Source organism: Oryx dammah, unplaced genomic scaffold (genome assembly GCF_014754425.2).
Source record: "Oryx dammah isolate SB20612 unplaced genomic scaffold, SCBI_Odam_1.1 HiC_scaffold_3, whole genome shotgun sequence".
NCBI lineage: Eukaryota > Metazoa > Chordata > Mammalia > Artiodactyla > Bovidae > Oryx > Oryx dammah.
Window position 1 is genome coordinate 6,749,305 of NW_024070187.1, and position 25,490 is coordinate 6,774,794.

The window sequence follows — 25,490 nt, forward strand, 5'->3', positions numbered from 1 at the left end:
TGGTATTATTTCCTTTAAGTTTACACTCCCTTTACTTGGCAGTGGAGGTGAATAAAAAGCTTGTGCTGAGCTGGATACAAAGGGGACAAATACACAGCATGCAGGTCAAGGACCATTGCATAAGAAAAAGAGATTATGTCTTTATAAAATACTCCAATTCTTCTTTCTGAAATGCAATGCTTTGCTATATACTTTAGAAAAAAGATTCAAAGATAAGCCAACTTGAGTTAGAAACCTGTTTAGAAAATAAAAGCTTTCTTTTCTAAGAGATACTTAAAAAGACATAAAGAAGAAAGTGGGCTCGAATTTCTAACTGAAGCTAAAATCACTCAGTTTTCTTTAAGGTCAAGCTGAAAGTTAAATACCTGAGGCTAGTGTCTGTCTTGGTACTTAACTAAGCTCACCAAAGCTCTGATAGGACTCTCACTATAGAAAACATGAAGGTCAGAAGGTTAACAGTAACAACAGAGTAAATGACTCTTAGAGAGGAAGCTCAAAACTCTTGAGTTCCACCTGTTCCTTTGTCCTCTAAATCAAAATATCTCTCTTACATGTGTGTCTCTACATATGATTTAGGCAAGATGTTTGCAATATTAGATGGCTGTCTGCAAACCTTTTACTGTAAGGGATGGTGAAAAGTAAAGGAATCCTGTATCTCACTTTCTAAACTGCTACAGCATGAAGAGTACAATGAAAAGAGAAAATCAATTGATCTATAGAACTGAGTTTTATACTGAGAAATAGAATGGAAGAATCCCATAATACAGTCTTAATGGTTTCTTTAAGGCTATCTGTAACCCTAAAATTATATATATATTACATATATGTAAAATATAAAATAATATATAAAAATGTTATATAGATATATAGTTATATGTTTATAATAATGTTTATAACATTTTATATTATATATGTTTATAACATTTTATATTATATATGTAATATATATATTACAGTGAGAGCCAGGTCCATGGCTCATCCAACTCAGGCTCTCTCAGTTGCTTGTTCCAGTTGCATGTGAAAAAGGAAGAAACACATCCCTCACACACCTGATTGCTGGGCTTCCCAGGAGGCTCAGTGGTAAAGAACCTGCCTTGCCAAGCAGGAGACGTGGGTTCAACCCCTGGGTTGGGAAGATCCCATGGAGGGAAGCATGGCAACCCACTCTAGTATTCTTGCCTGGAGAAGACACAGACAGAGGAGCCTGGTGGGCTACAGTCCATGGGGTCATAGAGAGTTGGACACTCACAAGGAGTTGGACTAAGCGACTAAACAGCAACAACAGTAGCATAAATAGAGAAAGTCAGATGGAGGTTTTATTTAAAATGTTAGATAAAGTCCAGAGTCAGGATAAAAGTGAGGCAAGAGAGGCAGGTACCTTGGCCACTCACTCTCAGGTATTTGTGGGGTCCTTAAATCCTTGTTGCTTTTCTTGTGTCACCTGGGCTCCCACCCTGATGGAAGTGACTACCTAAGAAAATCAGTGGGAACCAGCAAAAGAAAACCAAACAAGAGCTGTAACAGCTGAGGCCTCTGAGGAAAAGGTGACAAGGTTAGTCATACAGTGAGTAAAGACCAAAAATTGGAAGTATGTGTAAGAGTAATAATAGCACCTCTCTCTCTGCTTATTCAACCACATATTGGGCTATTTCTTGCTGTGTGACGTTCGTTTTTTAAACTTACACGAAAGAGAGAGGAGTTCATAAATCACCTAGTTCAAGAGGTCTTCCTATACTTCCAAGAGGTCTCAGTGCTGTCTGGTTAAACACGTTAACTGCTTCCAACACAGTTCCAGTAACCTCTCTTACAGTTAGCTGTTGCTTTTAGGACTTAAAAGGCTTTATTCCTCTCTTTCCCTTCCAGAGAAAACTTCCCTAGTTAGACATCAATAGAGGACTTTGGACATTTCATAGCCAAACTGTTGACATGTTCTTTCTCAAGTGGTTAACATCAACTGGAAAATAATCAGTATGTAAGGGGCAGCTAACTCGATAGCTGCATCACCAAACTACAGCTTCTCTAAAATCAGCTCTCTGCTGAAACTTCAATAAATTAATTAGAATAGAAACTTACGTTAATGCTTCTGAGTAATTATAATGAGGAGAGACTCCTAGAAACTTCTGTACTTCATCCATCACTGTAGCAGGATCAGTTCTTAGCTGTTGCCCATCAATAATTAGCAGCTAAGTGATCAAAGGAAAAAAAAAAAAGACAATGCAAATTGGAAAAAGACATGTAATAGCATGATACAAAAATTCTGCACTTTGAATTTATTCCATGAAAGACACTGTACTGAGGGGATTTGCATTCATTGTTGTTAAGGCTTAACCAGGCCATCCTCATTAATGGCATGGAACAAAAAATAAATCACACTAATTAAATGCATTCATGTTTTATAGTTTGAGATGTCTGCAAACACTATGAAAACAAACAAACAAAAATTTGAGAGTACCAAGAGAGCTTAAGAAAGGTGACTATAAAATCACAAATGAAAATCAACTTTAAAAACAGATAAAGCAATGATTTCCATGATTCAAGGTGGGAAGAAGACTTGTAAGGAAGAAGAAAAGTGACCAGACCAGGTACCATGAGACAGAGGACATATTATTATCCATGATTCCAGCCAAAGGAGCAGCACTGTAAAGTTTTTAGAAATTCTTTGATAATCCATTTGGAGAAAAAGGGAAGATTCCCAGAAAACCTTAAAGTAAACAGAAGTTCCTCAACAGACTAATGGGAAGAATTTGCTTGTTACTCTGGTGAGGGAAGAGGGTGATCCCAGCAAGATAAATGACAGGGGATGGTGATGAAGGGCCATAATGCCTGGAAAGCAGTTCCGGTTCACACATCTTCTTGAGTGTTTCTATTTAGTTTACACCAGCATTGTTCATTAGAAATTTCTGTGTTGATGGACATACTGTGAGGCTGTGGTATCTAAAGGGTGGCTATTGAACATTTGAAATGTGGCTAAAGTGACTGAGAAGCAATTTTTAATTTTATATAATTTGAATAGAAATATAAATAGCCATATATGCTTGCATGTATGGTATCATTGTGGCTGCTGCTGGCTGCTGCTAAGTCCCTTCAGTCGTGTCCGACTCTGTGCGACCTCATAGATGGCAGCCCACCAGGCTCTGCCGTCCCTGGGATTCTCCAGACAAGAACACCGGAGTGGGTTGCTATTTCCTTCTCCAATGCATGAAAGTGAAAAGTGAAAGTGAAGTCGCTCAGTCATGTCCGACTCTTCTCGACCCCGTGGACTGCAGCCTACCAAGCTCCTCCATCTATGGGATTTTCCAGGCAAGAAGACTGGAGTTGGTTGCCATTGCCTTCTCCGATCATTGTGGCTACCATGGAAAATCCCATAGATGGAGGAGCTTGGCAGGCTGCAGTCCATGGGGTCGAGAAGAGTCCGACATGACTGAGCGACTTCACTTTCACTTTTCACTTTCTTGCATTGGAGAAGGAAACAGCAACCCACTCTGGTGTTCTTGGCTGGAGAATCCCAGGGACGGGGGAGCTGGTGGGCTGCTGTCTATGGGGTCGCACAGAGTCGGACACGACTGAAGCGACTTAGCAGCAGCAGCAGCAGCATGGTTCTAGACACACAGGTATACACTGTGTCTGATGTGATTAGATTGCTTTATGCAATCCAGTGTAGGGGCTGGTTTTGTAATCTAGGCTAACACTAGGCAAAAGAGAGAAACAAGGACGCCAAGGAAAACATAGGACTTGTGAAAAATCCAGCAAGGTGGTTCAAAGGGAAATAATGTCACTGAAAGCAAAACAGTGTTTGCCTTGTTTGGTTAGGAGGGTCTCAAGCTTTATTTTCAGAATCAGAATCAGGAGTATCAAGCTTCTGAAGCTCTTAACAATCAGGAAAGGCATGCACTAGAAAATAGGGCAGGGAGAATTATTCTGAAATACTTCTAGAAAGAGAATTAGTTTTTCTACCTCTGCCTGTCATTGTTTGCCAGAGTCTCAGTTATAGCTAAAGAGTAAATGCTAGTCATGTTTTAATGAGTAAAAAACATCCTCTATCCTAGAGGCAAAGTCATTGACTTAATGAGACCTTACTATGATGTAGATTCTTATCGCTCAATACCTGAAAGGGGGGGAAGTAAACAAGCCATCTCTCGATGTGGCTGGCATACCACCCTGGGACCAAACATCTCTTCTGCAAGGCTCTCAGTTCGGAGGGTGCACGGGGCCCAGCTGAGATCACTTCATAGAAACTGAATTTCAGAGCCGCAGGGTCTTCATGTGATCGCTGATGCTGTGATGAAAAGGTGGATAATTAAACTGACGTGAACCATAGGCATAAATAATTAAAAACCAATCTCTGTGACAAGTCGCAAAGCTAAAGGAAGGAGTGCCTCACTGAGGGAGAGTTATTTGTTTTGCAATTAATAAAGGATGAAAATGCTTGCTTGGAGCATCAGGCTTTAAAATTACAACACTGATGAGAGTATATGTTTGAGAATTATTTGGTAGAGGCAGAATTCTTCTTGATAGAATTTCTTAACCTATTTTTCTGAGTCATTTCCATAATTACAACACCGATGAGAGTATATGTTTAAGAATTATTTGGTAGAGGCGGAATTCTTCTTGATAGAATTTCTTAACCTATTTTTCTGAGTCATTTCCATAGTGTGTGTATATATATTATTCTGAAAGTAAACTTTTGAAAGTTGCCTTAACACCTCCTTTCAGCCCGTAAGAAACCATTTGTCATGTCCAGTTAATATCCATAATGCACAAAACACTCTGCCAGTTCTGCCAGAGAGTTTTGTTCCATCTAGTAATGCAGTTTTAGATGAGAAAAACCCTATGGGCTATTCAAATGGAGAAACTGGTGAAAACTCTTGACAAGTGCATTATCTGAAATCCACAGCTTTTATCATACACACTCTAGCATCTAAAAGCCAAGATTATTTTACCTAATGGTAACCTCTGCGATGAATCAGAACCACTTACTGTATAGAAAATGCAGATAGCAGCAATCCTAAAAGGAAAGCTCTTCATAATGGCTCAGGCTCAGGCCCAGGGGTCTGAGGAAATCACCTTTTCCCTAAATTGACCAATAAATATTCAGGCTTAGTGGTGGGTCTGTGGATGTTTACCACATCTAGTTGAATAGCAAATTTGCTGCAATTGAGATTCAAATTACTATACTACAAACTCTACAAGACTTTGTTGAGGCCTGCATTTTGCCACTGTGGAGTGATTTATTTGTAATATTTAGGATGTTTTGTTAGCGTTCAGCCTTGAAGCTTCCTTTTTCAGCAAATTCTCAATTTTTCAGGGGCTAAGTGGTTGCCAAGCTCCAATTTTCTGCTTCCTTTTGAGTCAATTAAGGCGTGTTTTCTTTTTTCTCTAGATACCTAGCAGTAAAGGTAAAAGGCGCAAGATCGAATCAGTCAATTTGCCGTGTTTTTGGTTTAAAGGATGGTTCTAGGAGTTGGGCATGACTGATTAGTGTGGAATTGTGGACTTCGTTTTTCCAGGATGTCCACTCCCTGTTATGCAGAGTATTATCAATATGCCTGTTAAGATCCCATGACCTTTTCCTACTCTGTCCCAGCCATGAAACCTTTCCTGACAATCTATTCTTTCTTTAGTGAACCTGGAAACATGGCTTTTGTTTAAAAAAAGGACCCCGTGTTGAGAAACTTTGTTCTCTAATATCATAGTTTGTCAGAAATTTAGATGTATGAGATCGGTGAGAACGCAGCATCCAGTCCTGCCTGGTGAATCAGAGCTTTTTGGGTCACTTTAATTCAGAGAAGCAGCCTTATTTCCAGCCCAGGTGCAGAGTTTCAGATAAAGGATTTTTGGATATAACATTCCATGTTTATCTTAACTTTAGAGTTTCTAAGGAAGTAAGTCTCTTAGTGTGTTTTTCAGCCCTGGCCCTGCTTGCACCTATCAAACAGTTCATGTTAATTTTATCTACATTTCTCCCTATCATACAAATCCTCCCTCTCTTTAGGGAAATGCCTGATAGTTCTTCAAGTGTTCAGGCTCCTCCGCTGCAGCCAATTAATACATCTAACTTGTCCCTGGTGGTCTTTATCAGGTAGGCTTTATTACTCTGTAGGAGTCTATCTGTCACTTAATACTTTCTGATTTATACACTGGTTATTTAAACATATTTATCCAATTAGACTGAAAGCAATCTCAAATGTAGCATCCACATTTGTTAATTTACTTTCAAATCATACTTAGAACAATGCTTTGAATGTGGTAGTCATTAAAATTATTTAATGAAGGGAAGAACACATGAACATCAGGAAAGTGGTTTTTAAATTACAAAACTGAGGAATGATAACTAAGGATGCTATGCTATGCTGCTGCTGCTGCTGCTGCTAAGTCACTTCAGTTGTGTCCGACTCTGTGCGACCCCATAGACGGCAGTCCACCATCCCTGGGATTCTCCAGACAGGAACACTGGAGTGGGCTGCCATTTCCTTCTCCAATGCATGAAAGTGAAAAGTGAAAGTGAAGTCGTCCAGTCGTGTCTGACTCTTAGCGACCCCATAGACTGCAGCCCACCAGGCTCCTCCATCCGCAGGATTTTCCAGGCAGGAGGACTGGTGTGGGGTGCCATTGCCTTCTCCAATGCATGAAAGTGAAAAGTGAAAGTGAAGTCGCTCAGTCATGTCTGACTCTTAGCAACCCCATGGACTGCAGCCTACCAGGCTCCTCCATCCGCAGGATTTTCCAGGCAGGAGTGCTGGTGTGGGGTGCCATTGCCTTCTCCAATGCATGAAAGTGAAAAGTGAAAGTGAAGTCGCTCAGTCGTGTCTGACTCTTAGCGACCCCATGGACTGCAGCCTACCATGCTCTTCCATCCGCAGGATTTTCCAGGCAGGAGTACTGGTGTGGGGTGCCATTGCCTTCTCCGTATGCTATGCTAAGTCTCTGCAGTTGTGTCCAACTCTTTGCGACCCTAGGGACCCACCAGGCTCCTCTGTTCTTGGGATTCTCCAGGCAAGAATACTGCAGTGGGTTGCCATGCTCTCCTCCAGGGACCTCCCTGACCCAGGGATCAAACCCATGTTTTATTATGTCTCCCGCATTTGGAGGTGGGTTCTTCACCACTAGTACCACCTGGGAAGCTCCTAATTAAGAATAATACAGACTAAAGACACTGACTCTATTAATTTTGTTATGTTCTTATATTTAATATTGCTGTTTTTTATTAAACTTTTTCCATTTGGTGATTAATAAAATATCCCTGAGGCAGTTTTTTATAGTATTATTTTTAAATATTTATTCCAGTAAAAATGTATGGTGTTCAAGTTTTATTATTAGAATCTGTTAAAATTCTTTCAAAGTGATCGTTTCTGTGCTATGTTCTAACCAATATCATAATGGCAATGTTTATATGAGAAAGAGGCTTAAAACAGGGGACTCTGGCTGGGCTTTCAAGGATGAAGAATTCACTCTTATATTCTGTTTTGCTGCTAGGTTATTTAAGTTGTTTCAGAGTCAGGGTCATCAATCTATGGTTCATGGGCTACATTCTGCTTGTTGTTTGTTTCTGTAAATAAATTTTACTGGAACACAATTAGGCTCATTAATTTACATATTGTCTATGGCTGCTTCTGCAATACAGTGGCAAGAGTTGCAATTATTTGGCCTGCAAAGCCTGAAACATTTACTCTCTGGACCTTTACAGAACAAAACCTTCTGCTTCGGTGGAATCAGGTATATCTCTTATCTGTAAAACTGAGATAATAATAGCAGCATTATATACATATTAGATGAAAAGAATGATTTTAAATTACAACATTTTACTTTTAAAATACAGATATATAGAAGCACACGTTACAAGCACATAATATTTTGTTTGCTTTAATTTCTTCATTGATTTAATACATTTTATTAAATTAATCAAATGAATGCAAAATTAATAAAAACTAAAGGGAACATTTCTCTATGGAAACAGGGAAATTTATCCACTTTCTTGAAGATATAAAGCTAACAAATCTTTTTGTTAAAACCTGAGGTGGTGACTTTTACTGAAAACCACCCTCCCTTCTCTATACTCCTCTTCTACTTGCTGGGTTTTGTCAGTATTTTCCTTACCTGATACCAGGAATATGCTCGGTCTGATGGGTCAATGAGAATGGTGATGATCTTGGCTTTGGGGACCAAAGAAGCCGCCCTTTTAGGAGCTTCCTCTGAGTGGAAGTAGTTGGCACTCTTCTCAAATAGAAAATCAGTGGTAACATTAGATGGGACTGGGAAGAAATCCATATACCTAGAAAGAGAATATTTCTCAAAATGAAACTCTGGTTTATACTCATACACTGGTGAGTCAAAGATGTTAAAGGTGTCCCACAAACAAAATTCATTTGTTTTCTAAAGAAAGGGCTTTTTCTTTAACGCATTTGTCCCATAAGCCTGTTAGCAAGGAAAAAACATACAGAACACTAATAGTGTATTTTCAAAATGCTTTTCTAAATACATTTTCTTTGTATTCTATTTAATATCAATAAAAAGGTATGGGAAATACCAAAAATGTAGATACAAAGCCACCAAGTGGCAATAATCAACCTAACTGTATAAAATGTATCTAAAAGCAGAAATATTTTACTGCCTGAGCCTCTGGAGCCAGACAAATATGAGTGCTCAACCAAAAAGAAAACTGGATCAAAACAAATAGGGTGTTTGGTTCAAAGGCATTTTAAACAGACTTAGACAAAACACTTTTACCTCATCACAAGAAAAGATAATTTAATTCCCACCCGTGTGTTGCCCTTATTCAACTATAAAGTGTCAAAGGGCAGAACAGATTTGGTGTGAAAACACTGCCTGTTTGCTTATTTTTTCACATAAAGAGCCATTTATATTGTTTAGAATAATTCAGTTCACTTCAGTTCAGTTCATTTGCTCAGTCGTGTCTAACTCTTTGCGACCCCATGAATCACAGCATGCCAGGCCTCCCTGTCCATCACCAGTTCCTGGAGTTTACTCAAACTCATGTCCATTGAGTTGGTGATGCCATCCAACCATCTCATTCTCTGTCGTCCCCTTCTCTTCCTGCCCCCAGTCCCTCCCAGCATCAGAGTCTTTTCCAATGAGTCAACTCTTCACATGTGGTGGCCAAAGTATTGGAGTTTCAGCTTTAGCATCAGTCCTTCCAGTGAACACCCAGGACTGATCTCCTTTAGAATGGACTGGTTGGATCTCCTTGCAGTCCAAGGGACTCTCAAGAGTCTTCTCCAACACCACAGTTCAAAAGCATCAATTCTTCGGCGCTCAGCTTTCTTCACAGTCCAACTCTCACATCCATACATGACCAGTGGAAAAACCATAGCCTTGACTAGATGGACCTTTGTTGGCAAAGTAATGTCTCTGCTTTTGAATATGCTATCTAGGTTGGTCATAACTTTCCTTCCAAAGAGTAATCGTCTTTTAATTTCATGACTGCAATCACCATCTGCAGTGATTCTGGAGCCCCCCAAAATAAAGTCTGACACTGTTTCCACTGTTGCCCCATCTATTTCCCATGAAGTGATGGGACCGGATGCCATGATCTTCATTTTCTGAATGTTGAGCTTTAAGTCAACTTTTTCATTCTCCTCTTTCACTTTCATCAAGAGGCTTTTTAGTTCCTCTTCACTTTCTGCCATAAGGGTGGTGTCATCTGCATATCTGAGGTTATTGATATTTCTCCCGGCAATCTTGATTCCAGCTTGTGCTTCTTCCAGACCAGCATGTCTCACGATGTACTCTGCATATAAGTTAAATAACCAGGGTGACAGTATACAGCCTTGATGTACTCCTTTTCCTATTTGGAACCAGTCTTATTCCATGTCCAGTTCTAACTGTTGCTTCCTGACGTGCATATAGGTTTCTCAAGAGGCAGGTCAGGTGGTCTAGTATTCCCATTTCTTTCAGAATTTTCCACAGTTTATTGTGATCCACACAGTCAAAGGCTTTGGCATAGTCAATAAAGCAGAAATAGATGTTTTTCTGGAAGTCTCTTGCTTTTTCCATGATCCAGCGGATGTTGGTGATTTTCTGGTTCCTCTGCCTTTTCTAAAACCAGCTTGAACATCTGGATGTTCACGGTTCACATATTGCTAAAGCCTGGCTTGGAGCATTTTGAGCATTACTTTACTAGCGTGTGAGATGAGTGCAATTGTGCGGTAGTTTGAGCATTCTTTGGCATTGCCCTTCTTTGGGATTGGAATGAAAATTGACCTTTTCCAGTCCTGTGGCCACTGCTGAGGTTTCCAAATTTGCTGGCATATTGAGTGCAGCACTTTCACAGCATCATCTTTCAGGATTTGAAATAGCTCAACTGGAATTCCATCACTTCCACTAGCTTTGTTCATATTGATGCTTTCTAAGGCCCACTTGACTTCACATTCCAGGATGTCTGGCTCTAGATGAGTGATCACACCATCGTGATTATCTGGATCGTGAAGATCTTTTTTATACAGTTCTTCTGTGTATTCTTGCCCTCTCTTCTAAATATCTTCTGCTTCTGTTAGGTCCATACCATTTCTGTCCTTTATCAAGCCCATCTTTGTATGAAATGTTCCCTTGGTATCTCTAATTTTCTTGAAGAGATCTCTAGTCTTTCCCATTCTGTTCTTTTCCTCTATTTCTTTGCATTGATCGCTGAGGAAGGCTTTTTAATCTCTCCTTGCTCTTCTTTGGAACTTTGCATTCAGATTCTTATATCTTTCCTTTCTCCTTTGCTTTCTGCTTCTCTTGTTTTCACAGCTATTTGTAAGATATTTGTTAGAATAATTATAGAAGTTTAAATAGTACATATTCCCAGATATGAAATACTATCAAATTTTCTAAGGTTAGGTTCTGTATCCTTAAGTGAGGTGAGATTTTTCACAAGCAGAGTGAAGACAGGAATACCTACCTGTAGCCTGAAGCACAGAAATGTAGGATGTAATGGAATTTGTATAATGTGCTATTTGCACAAAATGTCAAATAGAAGTGAATTCAACATATGATAATGGGTGATTCTGAAGCATCAAAGAACATCTTTTGAAGGCAAAGGGGCCTCTTTAGAAAGGTTGTGCAAATTTAACATTTAGGGTTTCTTAACGTTTTATAATAAAGGGCTCACCCTCCAGACCTACACTGTCTCTAATTCATAAGCCACAATGATTCTGAGCTACCAAAACAAGATAGCTCAATAATTAGTGAAAAAGAGAGCCATTAACATTTGTGTGGTGAGTTCTTTTTGCAATGTGTTGTTTTCTTCCATGCGCACAATAAAGCTCCTAGAAGGATTCCAGTTGTTATCATATTACATAATTTGGCTGGTGCAACAAAGTGGTGTCTTCAAACTCAGCGCAGCACAGAAATCATCTGATGTTTTTCTGGAAATTGCTTCGTTGGTCATATGTCATGCTGGCATTCCTTTCTTTTAGGGGTAAAGATACGTAAACATTTCTGGAAAGTTTGATCTGCTATCTGTTCTGGTATACAGTCTATTAATAGAAGGTGCCAAATTTTAGGACACTTTAATTTAGATGCCCACACTTGTTCCGGGGGTGCTAAGGTCATGTCAAGTGTCTTATTGATATCTTATTTGGTCCGAGCTTGCTTATTCTGAGAAAGGATCCAAAAATCACAAAAGAAGGGCAGGAGGTACTGAATTCAGATAACTTTTAACATCTGAAAACTGTGCCACCTTCCTGGTAGTCCTCTATACCCACGACACTCTAGGCCCTGAAATCATCCTCAGGCAGTTCTGGATCTCGGACCTAAACTCTGTTGATTTTGTCTGACTCCAGAGGCTCATGGAAAAAGCAGGGGCCAGTTCTTGTTTGCTTATGTGCCCACATTTTTCTAATATACTGGCTGGTACTTATGGGCACTTGAAAAGTATTTGCTGAATACACAAGGTGGTAAAGAATTCAGCTTCATATTTCCAGGGTGGAAACAGGTCCACATTTGGAGAATGTGAATTCAGGTTATTCAAAGAATTGGTGAGCAGAGTAGAGTGGTTTAATAATTTGGGGGTTAAACGTGAAATGCCTGCCTCATTTAAGCTTTGCTACTCCCATAACAGCTCAGAACTTTTTCTTAAAACTGAAAGATGTAAATTTTGCAACACTCTACATTTATTTGTTTCCGGGTTGACCCTGTATTTCTAACTGATTTTACTCAGAGCCAGATTAAGATGTTTAGGGTTTCTAAATGTTAGCGGGGTTGTACGGCCCTCCATGTGCTGCTCCAACCATCCACTGCCTCCCCAAGTAATTATAAAAAATAATACCAAACCATAGAATATAAAACTTAACTGTATGCCTACATCAAACATTTTTCTTAGAAATTCTGATTGCAAATCTTGGCTATGTTTGATCAAAGATGTAGTTTTTTCATTTTCATTTGCCCTGCTTTGCTTGTGCCCAAGGCCTGTGTTTAGGTTGCCTGATAGGGGAGCCCTGGTTTTGCCCAGTTCTCCAGAAAGAACAGATCCATGTATCCAGGTTAACTAACTGTGCCTGGGCTAATTCTGTAAGTGACCTCGGCATGCTGAGACACACAGACTTCAACCTCGTGGCTCTGTTGTCTTAAAGGGACTGCTGAGGTGCTAACATTCAGGGAGAGGCAAGGCCAGTCTAAGGACTGAATACGTTTGCTGTCCTTGAGAGCCAAGCTCTAGTTATTGCTAATAGATTGATATTTAGTTATTGTTGTTTGTATTAATTGCCTTTTATAAATGCGTAATTTGTCAATCAAAGTGTTTACAATTGGGGTTTTTTTAGCAAGTTATCATTAAAATCTTTAATTGATCTTTCATTTTCTACTTATTTATGCCATCTCTTTGGAGACCACTTAAAGGACTGTTCATTCCTGTTATAGTCCCTATACACATTACTGTCTTAGGAACAGCTTTGTTTTTTAAATTGAATATTCTCACAGATATTCTTAAGTCCCAGGGGATCTAAGTATTATTGCGTTCCTCTCTACTTCCAAAGCAGTTTTAAATCAATCCCTTTAATCTTGATGTAAACAAGGACTAAATTTTTTGTCCTGCTGTATACAAGCATATTTATTTGAGTCAGTGGGAAAACAGCAGCTGAAGTAGTTGATGGATCCTTGACTCTCACAGCTATTATTTAATACTACATAATTAATCAGTATCAAACAGTGTGCTGAAGAATTGGCAAGAAAATATATATGAGTTAGAATATATATCAATCCTAGCAGGAGCTCAGCTTATACTCAATCCATTTCTTTAGCTTTCCATTTGGACTGCTCACAAGCAAACCTTGAGGGCATTGATACATATAAAATAGAGATCATGCAATCTGACAACAGAAGTTAATATATAACACCTTATGCTAAACTACACGCAAAATGTTTATGTTCATGCTCTATAGTGGTTATAAGAATTTACCTTTACACCACTTTCTGCACAGAATTTGCATATTAAAAGACTTCTAGATACATTTTAGGATTAACACGTTTGTTTGTAACACCTATTCCTCCTACATTACATATTTTGTGTATAGTAGACATTTTAAGTTTTAATTTTAATTAACTCTTTTCTTCAGATGGCTGATATGGTTCTAATTTCAAAGGCCCCAAATTAAATTTTGTATATTGTTGATAGCTTTTTAAAAATAGCTACACATGTCTGCATGAAATGCATACACATGTCTGACTTTATTTATTTACCTTTTGTACCAAAGTAAAATAGTATATTATATGTGAACTGTAGCATCACTTTGAGGTAAAGTGCGTAAGAACAGAAAATTATGAAAGTGTTTTCTTAAGAGTAGAGAAAAATAAAATTCTTGTGTATTAGGTATTTCTCTCTTTATTTGTAATTACCATCAAAGATAATTAATGCAAGTTAAAATTACACATGAGTCTCTTGAGGTGACAAATCCCTTCATAAACTGAGAAAAGTTTGTTTCTGTGCTCCTTCATGTTATTTAATCAAGGCACAGAGATAACTACTGTTTGAGGCTAACAGACTTAAATGTTGATTATAAGCACTAATTTAATACTGTGCACAGTACATATACTTTTAGATTTATACTAATAACCCATCTTACCAATCAATCCCCCTGTGGTAGTTATTTCTATTAAAGAACTGTACCTCCTCAAAGGTTTTTGGGCTGGGGGAGTTACTAAGGATGGAAGGATGCATAATCAGGAACAAATACAAAGCAGTGGTTCCTGAAAAGACAATAGAGGTTCAGAGATTAATTGAATGAAAACAGTTTCTTACTATTAGCATTTGAGTTGTTAATTAACTGTATTACAATGATCCAAACACATACATATAAGTAATCCTTGAATTAAATTGAATAGATAACCAGCATCTTAAGAAACGAATTCTAAAAAATGAGGACAGTGTTATGTGAGAAAAGGCCTGTTGTAAGAACTGCAAGAACAGGCTTTTGACCTCAGTTCAGTCATTGACTTTGGCTTTTTGCTTTGTCTTGACTTATCAGTGGAAAATCACCTGCCTTAATCATTTGTTAGGCTTTCTCTGAGGACAAAAAGACATATTGTGCCTGAAGATATTTTGATATTAATAAAGTACCATATAAATGAAAGACATCATAATTTAACATAAGATATTATATTAATACTTGGCTTCCCCTGTAAAGTTCCTCCCAAGGCCTATGAAAGCTTATTAATTTGAGACAGAATATAAACTTTTAACCAGTTTGTTTGAATGTACTTACATACCTATACAAAGTAGTGTCAAAATTGTTTAAATTGCTAAATTTGGAAAAAAAAAATTGGTGCCTTTTCTTGGTGACATAACACAATTTGCATTTTTGGAAAGAGGGTGACATATCATAGGTACCCATGTAGATTTGTTAAAATAACTCTTGTCAACAGCAATATTGTCTAAAACAATGAGTTGGAAGAGGTAGTGTTCCTAGATTTTATATGAACCAAACAATGAACATTTTATCTATAATCATAGATAACTATAGGGAATGAAACACAGTAATCTGTGCTATACAAGGTAAAAATGATCTTCACAAACTCGACTTAAAACAGTGGTTCTCGAACTTTAGCATGCATCAGGTTCACCTGAAGTGAAAGTCAAAGTCACTCAGTCGTGTCCACCTCTGCGACCTGGAATTCTCCAGGCCAGAATACTGGAGTAGGTAGCCTTTCCCTTTTCCAGGGGATCTTCCCAACCCAGGGATCGATCCCAGGTCTCCTGCATTGCAGGCGGATTCTTTACCAGCTGAGCCACAAGGGAAGCCCAACAATATTGAAATGGGTAGCCTATCCCTTCTCCAGGGGATCTTCCTGACCCAGGAATTGAACCAGGGTCTCCTGCATTGCAGGTGGATTCTTTACCAACTGAGCTATTAGAGAAGCCCCAGGTTCACCTAGAGGGCTTTAAAACAGAGCTAGAGAGTTTCTGATTCGGCACACTTCAAGAATCATTGACTTATAAGAAATACGGGACAAAATAAAAAATTTGTTGGGAAAAAAAAATGTTCCATTACTTGAAGTCCATAGTAAAGCTTTCTAGAGCATACTTCAGAGTCTGATAACTTCTAGGATCAAGAGTTTTATTTCTAGCACTTACCAGCTGTTTGAACTTGAACAAAAAATATATGACCTGAGTCTTAGTGTTTTTATCCATGTAGTGGGGAAGAAAATACTTAGCTACACGGCTTTATGAGGGTCAAGTGAGGTAACCTATTTAAAAATAGTTAAAAAGCTCGATATCTGAATATTGTAAGGTATTTAAAAAAAATAACATTTTTTGAGCTAAAATTCAGTAATACATTAAAAAAAATTGAACAGAATATAGTGTTTGTAAAGACAAAAGGAATAGCTATTACAATATGCAAGAAGAAAACAGGGTAATCCTTTCTGAGATCAACTGATAATATTCTTTTCTGAATTTTATTTTTAAGAATTGTATCATATTACTTGCTTTTAATAGCATGATGAGCATTAATAAGACAACCAAAAAAAAATGAATACAATCTAATTATCTGCCTAGTCAGTAAAAGGCACACTGTAATTTATCAGTGGTCAAAAAATTAAGTTGTGGTTTCTGAATTCTATCTTTACCTACTCATATTCTTGGGTCTGAATAAACTGTCGTGTGTATGTGTATTTCAACAATATAATCATAGACACAAAACCAGAAATTAAAAAATTTAAAAAAAAAGCTTCAGGTTTTCTGTTTTTGTTAGTTTCAACACTAAAAATATTTGAATATCCAGATGACTATACCTTTATGCAAAATTATTCAGAAAAATACTTTTGGCAAAACTAAAGATTAAAAATAAAGTGAATTAATTTTTATGGAATTGATACAAGAAGCTATGTCTGTCCACTTAAAAAATAACTTCATAAAATATCAATAGATACAATATGGATGAATCTCAAAAGCAATATGCTAAGTGAAGGAAGTCCAACACAAAAGATACTTTATATTTCCATTTATGTTAAACTCTAGAAAGGCCAAAACTACAGTGCCAGAAGGTGGTTTTCTGTGACTAAGGATTGGGGAAGGAAAACTGAGTAGAAAAAAGATGCGGAGAAACTTTTTAGGGAGACAGAAGTGCTCTAAATCTTAAATGTTGTAGTGGTTACACCACTGTGTACAATTTCTAAGATTTAGAAAACTATGCATTTAAAGTTGTTGAATTTTATTATATGTAAATTATATCTCTATAAAACAGAAAATTTCAATTTCTATAAAAAGGATTTAAAAATTCCCTTCCAAAGGTAAATGTCATATACAAATTGTAACATAAACATTTGGAAACCCAATTGAGCAGAAGATGACAAGTAATGATTCTACCATGTAACCATGACATTAAAATGTCTGCATATCTAGCAAGAGGAAGTATATCCTGCAGGGCTTTCTGAAGCAACCTTGATCTGCCAAGCTTCCGAGAGAAGATGCGACCATTAATGACAAAGCTATGTGATGACGGTGGGAGTTTGCTAAAGAAACTTTAGTTTAAATGTCTTTCTAGTTGCTTCTTGACTGTAAATAAGGACAAGTGAGATAAATAAGGATAAGAGAAGTACATACCATATTCATTTGTTTTCAGATTGATATTTGTAAATGGGACTAAGAGAAAATGAATAGGTTAACTTAACTGTGTATATTACATAGAAGTCTCCCAAGTTATTTCTAGAGAAATAAGGAAAGGAAGTGTATTCCCCTTAGAAGGGATATGAAATGGCTGCTCTCTGTGAAGCTAGGAACGAAGAGCCCCAAATAATTTATCATGCAGGATACACCTTGAATGTCTGGCATTTTTAAAGCTTCCACTGGGCTTCATTTTAATACTGTTTCTTACAGAAACAAGAAGTTTATGGGAAAAACTGCACATCAGCTTAAAAAAAGGTACCAGAGATTTCTTCTGGTTATGAGTAAATATCTTTCTTAACACAAAGAAGCACGAAGTTTTGTTTATGCTTAGGAATTCTGCTTGTCAAACATCCTTTATAAACTTTTGGAAAATAGTCATTTCTGCAAGAAGTAGTTTAGAAATAAACTGTATCAGGAAGATGCCAGGAAAAGGCTAAATTTCTGGAAGATTTATAGGTACTTATATGTGTCCATCTTGAAATTTGATGAAACCTTGTAAGTCACTCTTCAAACACAGGATTAGTTTTGATTTTAGAAATGTTAATAGCAGCAGTTTTCAATTAGGATCTTTGGGGAAAAAGTAACATTCGCCACCAAATTGACTGCTGGATATTCCAACTATGTAATATCTATTTTCATCCTTTTTACTTAAAAATTTCAGCTCAACAAAGAGAATAAAATGTTATTCATTCATCAGTATTTATAGGGAGTTTGAGAAGTCATTGTGGCAAGAATCCACTCTCTAGTCATCAGGATTCTTATACATGTTGATTATAACATAAAAAGCTCTCACCAGTTTTCTGGGGTCCTATTACCAAGAATTTTGGTAAGCGATCACAGGTTTTTTCTTTAGACCAAATGTCTCTGTGGCGTTTGTCATCACAAGGATTCTAAAAAGGAGAAGACAACAGAGATGTGTATTTTTTGTGGCTGCCCGTTGTGTGCTAGAGTTTTTCAGCTTCTGTCATTGAAAAGACATCCCCAGAAACAAGGCTATGGTGGCTCCCTCTTTTAAACAAAAGTCGAAAGTCGTAAAGTGGCATCCATGGAGGATTTCAAGTAAGTCCTTTTCCATCCTGAAGGTGAGTGTTGACTGAGGAGGTGAGGGAGGGGAGACATTTCCATTATGGGTAAACAGCTTCACAGCACTGAGGGTTTAATTATTTTTTTCTGCTGTTGGCGGTTCTATGTCTTGATTGTGTGTGGGTGGTTTAAGTTTTAAAATAGTGAGCTTGTTGGGCAGAGGCTGTGCTTGCTTGCCCTGCTAACCTAGAAGAGGATACACTCTCAGCACTGAAATATATAAGGTGTCAGATTTTTATTCTAAGTAACTTTGAGCTTCCCTGCTGTGCTTCAAAAGGAGATGGATCTGGTCATAATAATACTGTTTAAAGAGACAGCAGAATTCCTTTCAGCTGCTTTCAGAGGTCAGTAAATGTATGTCTAAAACTATAACTTTACAAACTATGATACTAAAAAGCACTAAATTTCTGCAAAAGGGTAAAATGAGGGTGAATTACTACCTTAGGGAATCTGCTTTTGGACAATAGTACTTAAACCAAACTCACTGTGCAAACTGCATCTAGAATATCCTTAATTTTATCCTCTAGCTGCATATTACATAAACAATTACGGCACTTTTAATACTTTTCAGGAATAGGCAAATGGGACAGCGCTCTATTTCTATTCAATTAATACTACATGTGTAGTTAAACACACCTGCTTATTTAGCATAAACAACAGATTTTAAGACTAAGGTTTCTTTAGGTAGATATATTCCTAAGTATTTTATTCTTTTTGTTGCAACGGTGAATGGAATTGTTTCCTTAATTTCTTTTTCTACTTTCTCATTATTAGTGTATAGGAATGCAAGGGATTTCTGTGTGTTGATTTTATATCCTGCAACTACTATATTCATTAATTAGCTCTAGTAATTTTCTGGTAGAGTCTTTAGGGTTTTCTATGTAGAGGATCATGTCATCTGCAAACAGTGAGAGTTTTACTTCTTCTTTTCCAATTTGGATTCCTTTTATTTCTTTTTCTGCTCTGATTGCTGTGGCTAAAACTTCCAGAACTATGTTGAATAGTAGTGGTGAAAGTGGGCACCCTTGTCTTGTTCCTGACTTTAGGGGAAATGCTTTCAATTTTTTACCATTGAGGATAATGTTTTCTGTGGGTTTGTCATATATAGCTTTTATTATGTTGAGGTATGTTCCTTCTATTCCTGCTTTCTGGAGAGTTTTTATCATAAATGGATGTTGAATTTTGTCAAAGGCCTTCTCTGCATCTATTGAGATAATCATATGGCTTTTATTTTTCAATTTGTTAATGTGGTGAATTACATTGATTGATTTGCGGATATTGAAGAATCCTTGCATCCCTGGGATAAAGCCCACTTGGTCATGGTGTACAATCTTTTTAATGTGTTGTTGGATTCTGATTGCTAGAATTTTGTTGAGGATTTTTGCATCTATGTTCATCAGTGATATTGGCCTGTAGTTTTCTTTTTTTGTAGTATCTTTGTCAGGTTTTGGTACTAGGGTGATGGTGGCCTCAAACAACCTAGATGTCCATCAGCAGATGAATGGATAAGAAAGCTGTGGTACATATACACAATGGAGTATTACTCAGCCGTTAAAAAGAATACATTTGAATCAGTTCTGATGAGATGGATGAAACTGGAGCTGATTATACAGAATGAAGTAAGCCAGAAAGAAAAACACCAATACAGTATACTAACACATATATATGGAATTTAGAAAGATGGCAATGATGACGCTGTATGCAGGACAGCAAAAAAGACACAGATGTGTATAACGGACTTTTGGACTCAGTGGGAGAGGGAGAGGGGAGATGATTTGGGAGAATGGCATTGAAACATGTATAATATCATGGAAGAATCTAATTGCCAGTCTATGTCCGATGTAGGATACGGCATGCTTGGGGCTGGTACGCGGGGATGACCCAGAGAGATGTTGTGGGGAGGGGGGTGGGAGGGGGGTTCATGTTTGGGAATGCATGTACACCCGTGGTGGATTCATATCAATGTATGGCAGAACCAATACAGAATTGTAAAGTAAAATAAAAAAAAATTAAAATAAAATAAAATTAAATTAAAAAAAAAAGACTAAGGTGAGGGTTTTTTTTTTTTTTTTAATTTGGCTCTTGTTCTAGGAAAAAAGTGGTTTCAACTGAAATAATAATGATTACAATTTTAAAATAAGGTGTTAAATTAGCAGGAAAGTTTCATATCTTTCCAGTGGCTGACACTTGGTGATGTTCTGGAATGGTTAAAATAAAAAGACGGATGTTTTAAAAATCTTAACTGCCAAATAGTATGCAGTGATATTTCTACAACCACTGACTTTAACCTACTAAAATATATAGTTACGTTTCTTCTTGGGGTTATCTGTTTGTGCTTATGAGGCAATTAGCTCAAGTTCACAGATAAATGAATTGAATATAAGTGCAGAGCTTACTGCAGCTTCAGTCTGTGGAATTTACTGAGTTCTACTTCTAAACAACAACAGCTTCTGAAGATTGTTATTATTATGCCATCAGCTCTGTCAGTAATTCTCATTTAGAACAGTGATGCAGAGTGCACTGTCTGGGGCCATGTGGCCCGGAATTCATTACCCTTCTGTCACACAACAGCTGTATGCCTTTGCTTAGGTGTCTCAGCCGCTCTGTGTTGCCCCAGTTTCTTCATCTGTAAAGTGGGGGTAGTAACTATACCTCATAGGGTAGCTGTGAAGACTGAATGGATGAGCATATGTAAAGTACTCGGTCAGACGGATGACAGGCACTGTGCAGCTACTTGCTAAGATTATTACTTTCCCCAGGCCGTGGGGTGGGCAATTCAAGCTCAAAGTGTGTTTCTGTAATTCTAGGACACGTAGAGTGTAAGCTTTGAAATCTGGGTTATGCCTGGAACCGTTGGAATATGCCATATTTACGAGACATTTTCTCTCAAGAAGCTCAGTGATTTTGCCTCTAAACATTTTCCCCATGTCCAAAGTAATACCTGACTAATGCTTTTGCCTATATTCTGCAGCTGTCGGTGACCCTGTGGTTCAGAGGCAGATAGCAGTTCTGAACTCTCCTTACCTGCCCCTTTAATGTTGTTTAGTCACGAGAGGTATATGGATGTGCTCAAGGCCGACTCCCTGCCTAACACATACCTAAAACCATCTTCTGTTTTGTCAACCTACTGCAATCTGCAAATTGATCCCTCACTCGTGATTGAAAATATGACATCCACTGACCCTCTCACTGAACTTTCAGCATTCATAGTTTCTAAAGGGCCTGGGAACAGAGAATCTGGCCCACTATGAAGTTTCTCAAATCTTCTAACATTTCCAAAATGAACATTCCACCCCCAACCCCCGCCCAATGCCTTCACTTTTCAGATTTGTATTAACTCATAGAACATATGTTTGTGGGATTAATTAATTATACCAATTATTGACCCAATCTTACCTGCCAGAGAGGGTCTTTTTGATCAGGAAAGAGCTCAAAATACTTGTGAGCAAGCTGCACTGGAGGCAGAGTCTGAAGTCTCAAGTTGGTCCAGCTCTGCACGAAGTTGGCCAGGTTGACAAATGTGTATAATCCCAGCCGGTCATTCCCGTAGTTAGACAAATGGGTCATGAAAATGCTGATCTGAAAAAGGCAAGTGAACTTCAGCATAAACACAAGTGATTTTCACCCTAGGGGGCAGTGCAACCATAGCAATGCTAGTTTTTCTGAAGAACTCTTTGCATAGGGTTTGAGTTCATGAAATGTTCTGGAATTTTGGACATATCTCAGATATTCTCACTATATTAATGCACTACGGAGGATGGATGTGTTATTAGTAAGACATGGTGAGTATTTTTTTCTGAGGTTTTAATGTATTTCATAACAAAAAATGAGTCCAGCTGCCATAGCCCCTGTTAGTGCAACTAGACCAATGCTGAATAACATGTCCTTAATAACGGCTTTCTGATATGTGAACTATTCATAATTTGAGGTAGTGGGAGGGTGGGATTCTGTAATATCAGTCAACTTAATTTGGTTTGTGACATAAAGTTAATGGACATAAATAATCAATGAATTGTCATTATTAGCATTAGCTGAAAATCCTCTGATTTGTATTTATCAGAGGCCATAATGACAAAAGACCAGCAACTGAAGTTTTACTAAGATAACGATCAACTATTTTCTATCCATAATACTCTGAAAGTCTTTTCCATATTTATTGAGTCTACTGTTTATCAAATACCCCGAAGAAAAGTTTTCAATGCTTCAATAGGTAAAATAAATTCTTCCTATGCAAGCAGGTGTCCTAGATCAAATCCATAAATTGAAAAAAAATTATAGCAAACATGGGGAACTTTTTATAATGAAATAAATTTGAATTCTGTAGGTTTAATTAGATTGGTAAGGAATGTAGAAAGGGCATTTTTATAGCTATTACTTTAAGTGAATGCAAATAGTTTTTTTGGTTAGTGTTGACAAGTGGAAATAATTCTGCATGAGATTTTCAATGGCAATGAAAACCACTGTGACATTTATGCTGCTATAAAAAGATCATAAAAATAATTCATGTGATAATAGTATGATCCTAAAATATATAATGTCATATGAATGAATAGTAATAATGGTTATTTTAATCATCATAATAATGAACATAATAGCTTCATTCATTAAGGGACAGAAATATTTAAGAAAATTTATTGAGGTAAAGTGGTAGTGATGGAAATTTTGATATAGAGAATCAGAGAAATACAGTTACTTATAACTATGAATAAAAGGAAACAGTGATATCCTATATTCTATTCAACAAATCACACAGACTTTAACATGAAAAATTTCAAGTATGATCAAGGATGTTTGTGTTTCTATTCATGCTGCCTGATTGTATTTTAAATCTTAGAATTTTAAAGACAAAAATACTTCCAGGGTGATTTTAAATAGCTACCAGCACACCGATGCACTCGTGGAGTTGATTGGTGAGATTTTTACCATTTAGGGTATTTGGGAAAAATGAGACTTTAAAAACTTAACCTTCTGGTTGTTTGAGTTTTCTCACCCTCTCCTTTCTTCCTTCAAAATTCATCAAAACAGTAGGCTATTGAGAGACTTAAGAAAATCATTCTTAAGTTTGGAAGTTCTTTTCTAATATCTACTATACGCAGTCTTTCATTATTTGTTTTATATGCCACATTTTTCATTGTAGCCCAATAACAAAGGCAAAATACTTCATGTTGCCTTTCTACTAACTTTTTCATACAATGTAAAAAATATATGTTAACCTAGCTAGCCTTTAATTCAAATTTATTGCTTTATTTTTATGAAAAATTTATCAAAAAAATCTGTGTCTGCATTTCACTTGAACAATATCTGCATTGAACAGAAAATGAAAAACTTAGAGATACTGTGTGGCCTTCTGACACAAGTGCGTTTGACACCCCTTTGAATTTGTTTTCAACACTGGAGAGCACTTTATGCTGCAACACTTAAACCATGGTGCCACATTTTCACTTGTATTCTTTCTGGTAAAAACAGAAGTGACCCAAAGTGAGTATGAGCTGGTTGTTGACATTGCTTTTGCTGAACCTGAACCTGATGGGCAAGAATTAAGGTTATACTTATAAGGTGTTGAACTTAATCCTGTAAAAGAAAAGCTACTTAACCTCCAACCGGTGAACCTTTCCTAAGTGTGAAAGTTTCCTAAGTTTCAATTCTATTTTTGTATGTCTACTTTAACATAATGCAAAGTGTATCATTAGTAAAAGGACTGGGTCAAAGTGATGGTTTTGTGATGATTGTCATCTCGTGACACTATTCTAGGCTTTGGACTCGAGCCTGGGATTTGTTTTGTGCTTCATAAAAAGAATATAATTGGTCAGGACATGAAGCGTCTCAGTTTCTTTTTAAACTCTTTTCTAGGAGGTGAATCATAGTTTTCTCGCCACATATACTGTTGTATATATCTTTTTTTTTTTGATGAACATGTAGCCTCTCCAAGTTTTTTTTCATTATTTTTTAGTTAGGAAGGGATGCACAACAAGCAACAGGCCAGGTGGGAACAGATTATATAAGGAGAAGGTTTTGGTTAAAAATTAGCTTGCTTTCCAAATAGTATTTCTTCTTTTGTCCTGATCTGTGACAACTCTAGTGACCCTTTACTTCTTGGCAATCCCTCACCTGGCAGCAGTGTCTGCACAGACTAGAAGGAAATGAAGGAGTTGGAGAAGGTTGCCGTTTCAGGGAAAGCAGATATTAATCTTTTCCTAAAGAAGATGCCTTTATAATTTTAAGAGCGTTTCAGAACTGAGGGGTTTTGTTTGTTTTGCTTTAAACAAGGATTGAATGTATCAAAATAAGTTATGTTTACTATAGATACAGAATCCAATGAGAAGGACAATGTCAAAGGAAGTTGCAACTGCATTTCTGTAACAGTTTTTGCTGTAAGCCTACTGCAAGCAATTTTTGTTGTTACTCAAAAGACTGCTTAAAATTCAAATCATTGGAAATTACCAAAGGCATAAAGTCTATCTGATTAACAGCTGAAAGCAATTTTAGCCCGATTAACATATATTTGTATAGCAAGATACTTATATATAATTTTTTTCTGTAAAGGCAAAAGGTGAATGCCAAACATCATATATCCTGGCATTTATGAGAACGAAACAGTTACCAGTTGTAAAACAGTGACTCAGAGAAAGATATGGGAAGTTTTATCTACACTTTCCAGCTTCAACCATGTGACTCGGATAAGTTCCAGGCAGAAGAGATGAAGGAACTGCTACCAAGAAGAATAAGGAGCAAATCATAGGTCTTGGTGCAAACGCAGTTGACAATGCAGTAATTACTCTGCTTTGAGAAGGTCAGAAGGAAGGGAGACAAAATTTAGGTGAAAAAAAAAGTATGTTATCAATACTTACGTTTGTTATAAACTATGCCATTTATGGGGCTTCCCAGGTGGCACTAGTGTTAAAGAAACCGGGTGCCAACGCAGGAGACGTAAGAGATGGGGTTTGATCCTTGGGTTGGGAATAGCCCCTGGAGGAGGGCATGGCAACCCACTCCAGTATTCTTGCCCGGTGAACCCACAGACAGAGGAGCCTGGCAGGCTATAGCCCGTGAAGTGACTTAGCATGCACACATGCCATTTATGATCGTGCTGCTTAGTTCAAATCCACCACCTTTCTTATCCTATTTGCCAGATGCTCTGATTGATTCTGTAGAGGTGCAAATATAAATATGATGCTCACTTTTTGCGAATCTTGTTCGTGAAAAAGTTTAGAATTCAAGAGGCACAAAAGAGTTTATAATGAAAATGTCTTACCTCCCACCTCTCTCCTTTAGGCAAGCAGTTCTGTTTTGTTCTGGTATCCTTCCAGGT

The 25,490-nt window shown here is 37.4% G+C and overlaps 1 protein-coding gene across 1 annotated transcript in view; it reads right to left on the reverse strand.

Annotated features, from left to right (window-relative positions):
- Positions 1 to 25,490, reverse strand: part of NDST3 (N-deacetylase and N-sulfotransferase 3) — a 166,409-nt gene that overhangs the window by 16,990 nt on the left and 123,929 nt on the right. Inside the window, exons 6-11 of the mRNA XM_040237403.1 lie at positions 21,578 to 21,760; positions 17,892 to 17,988; positions 14,058 to 14,181; positions 8,095 to 8,269; positions 4,106 to 4,276; positions 2,074 to 2,183 (exon numbers count right to left, since the gene is read on the reverse strand). Coding sequence (XP_040093337.1) covers positions 2,074 to 2,183; positions 4,106 to 4,276; positions 8,095 to 8,269; positions 14,058 to 14,181; positions 17,892 to 17,988; positions 21,578 to 21,760 — 860 coding nt within the window. The remainder of the gene's footprint in view (positions 1 to 2,073; positions 2,184 to 4,105; positions 4,277 to 8,094; positions 8,270 to 14,057; positions 14,182 to 17,891; positions 17,989 to 21,577; positions 21,761 to 25,490) is intronic.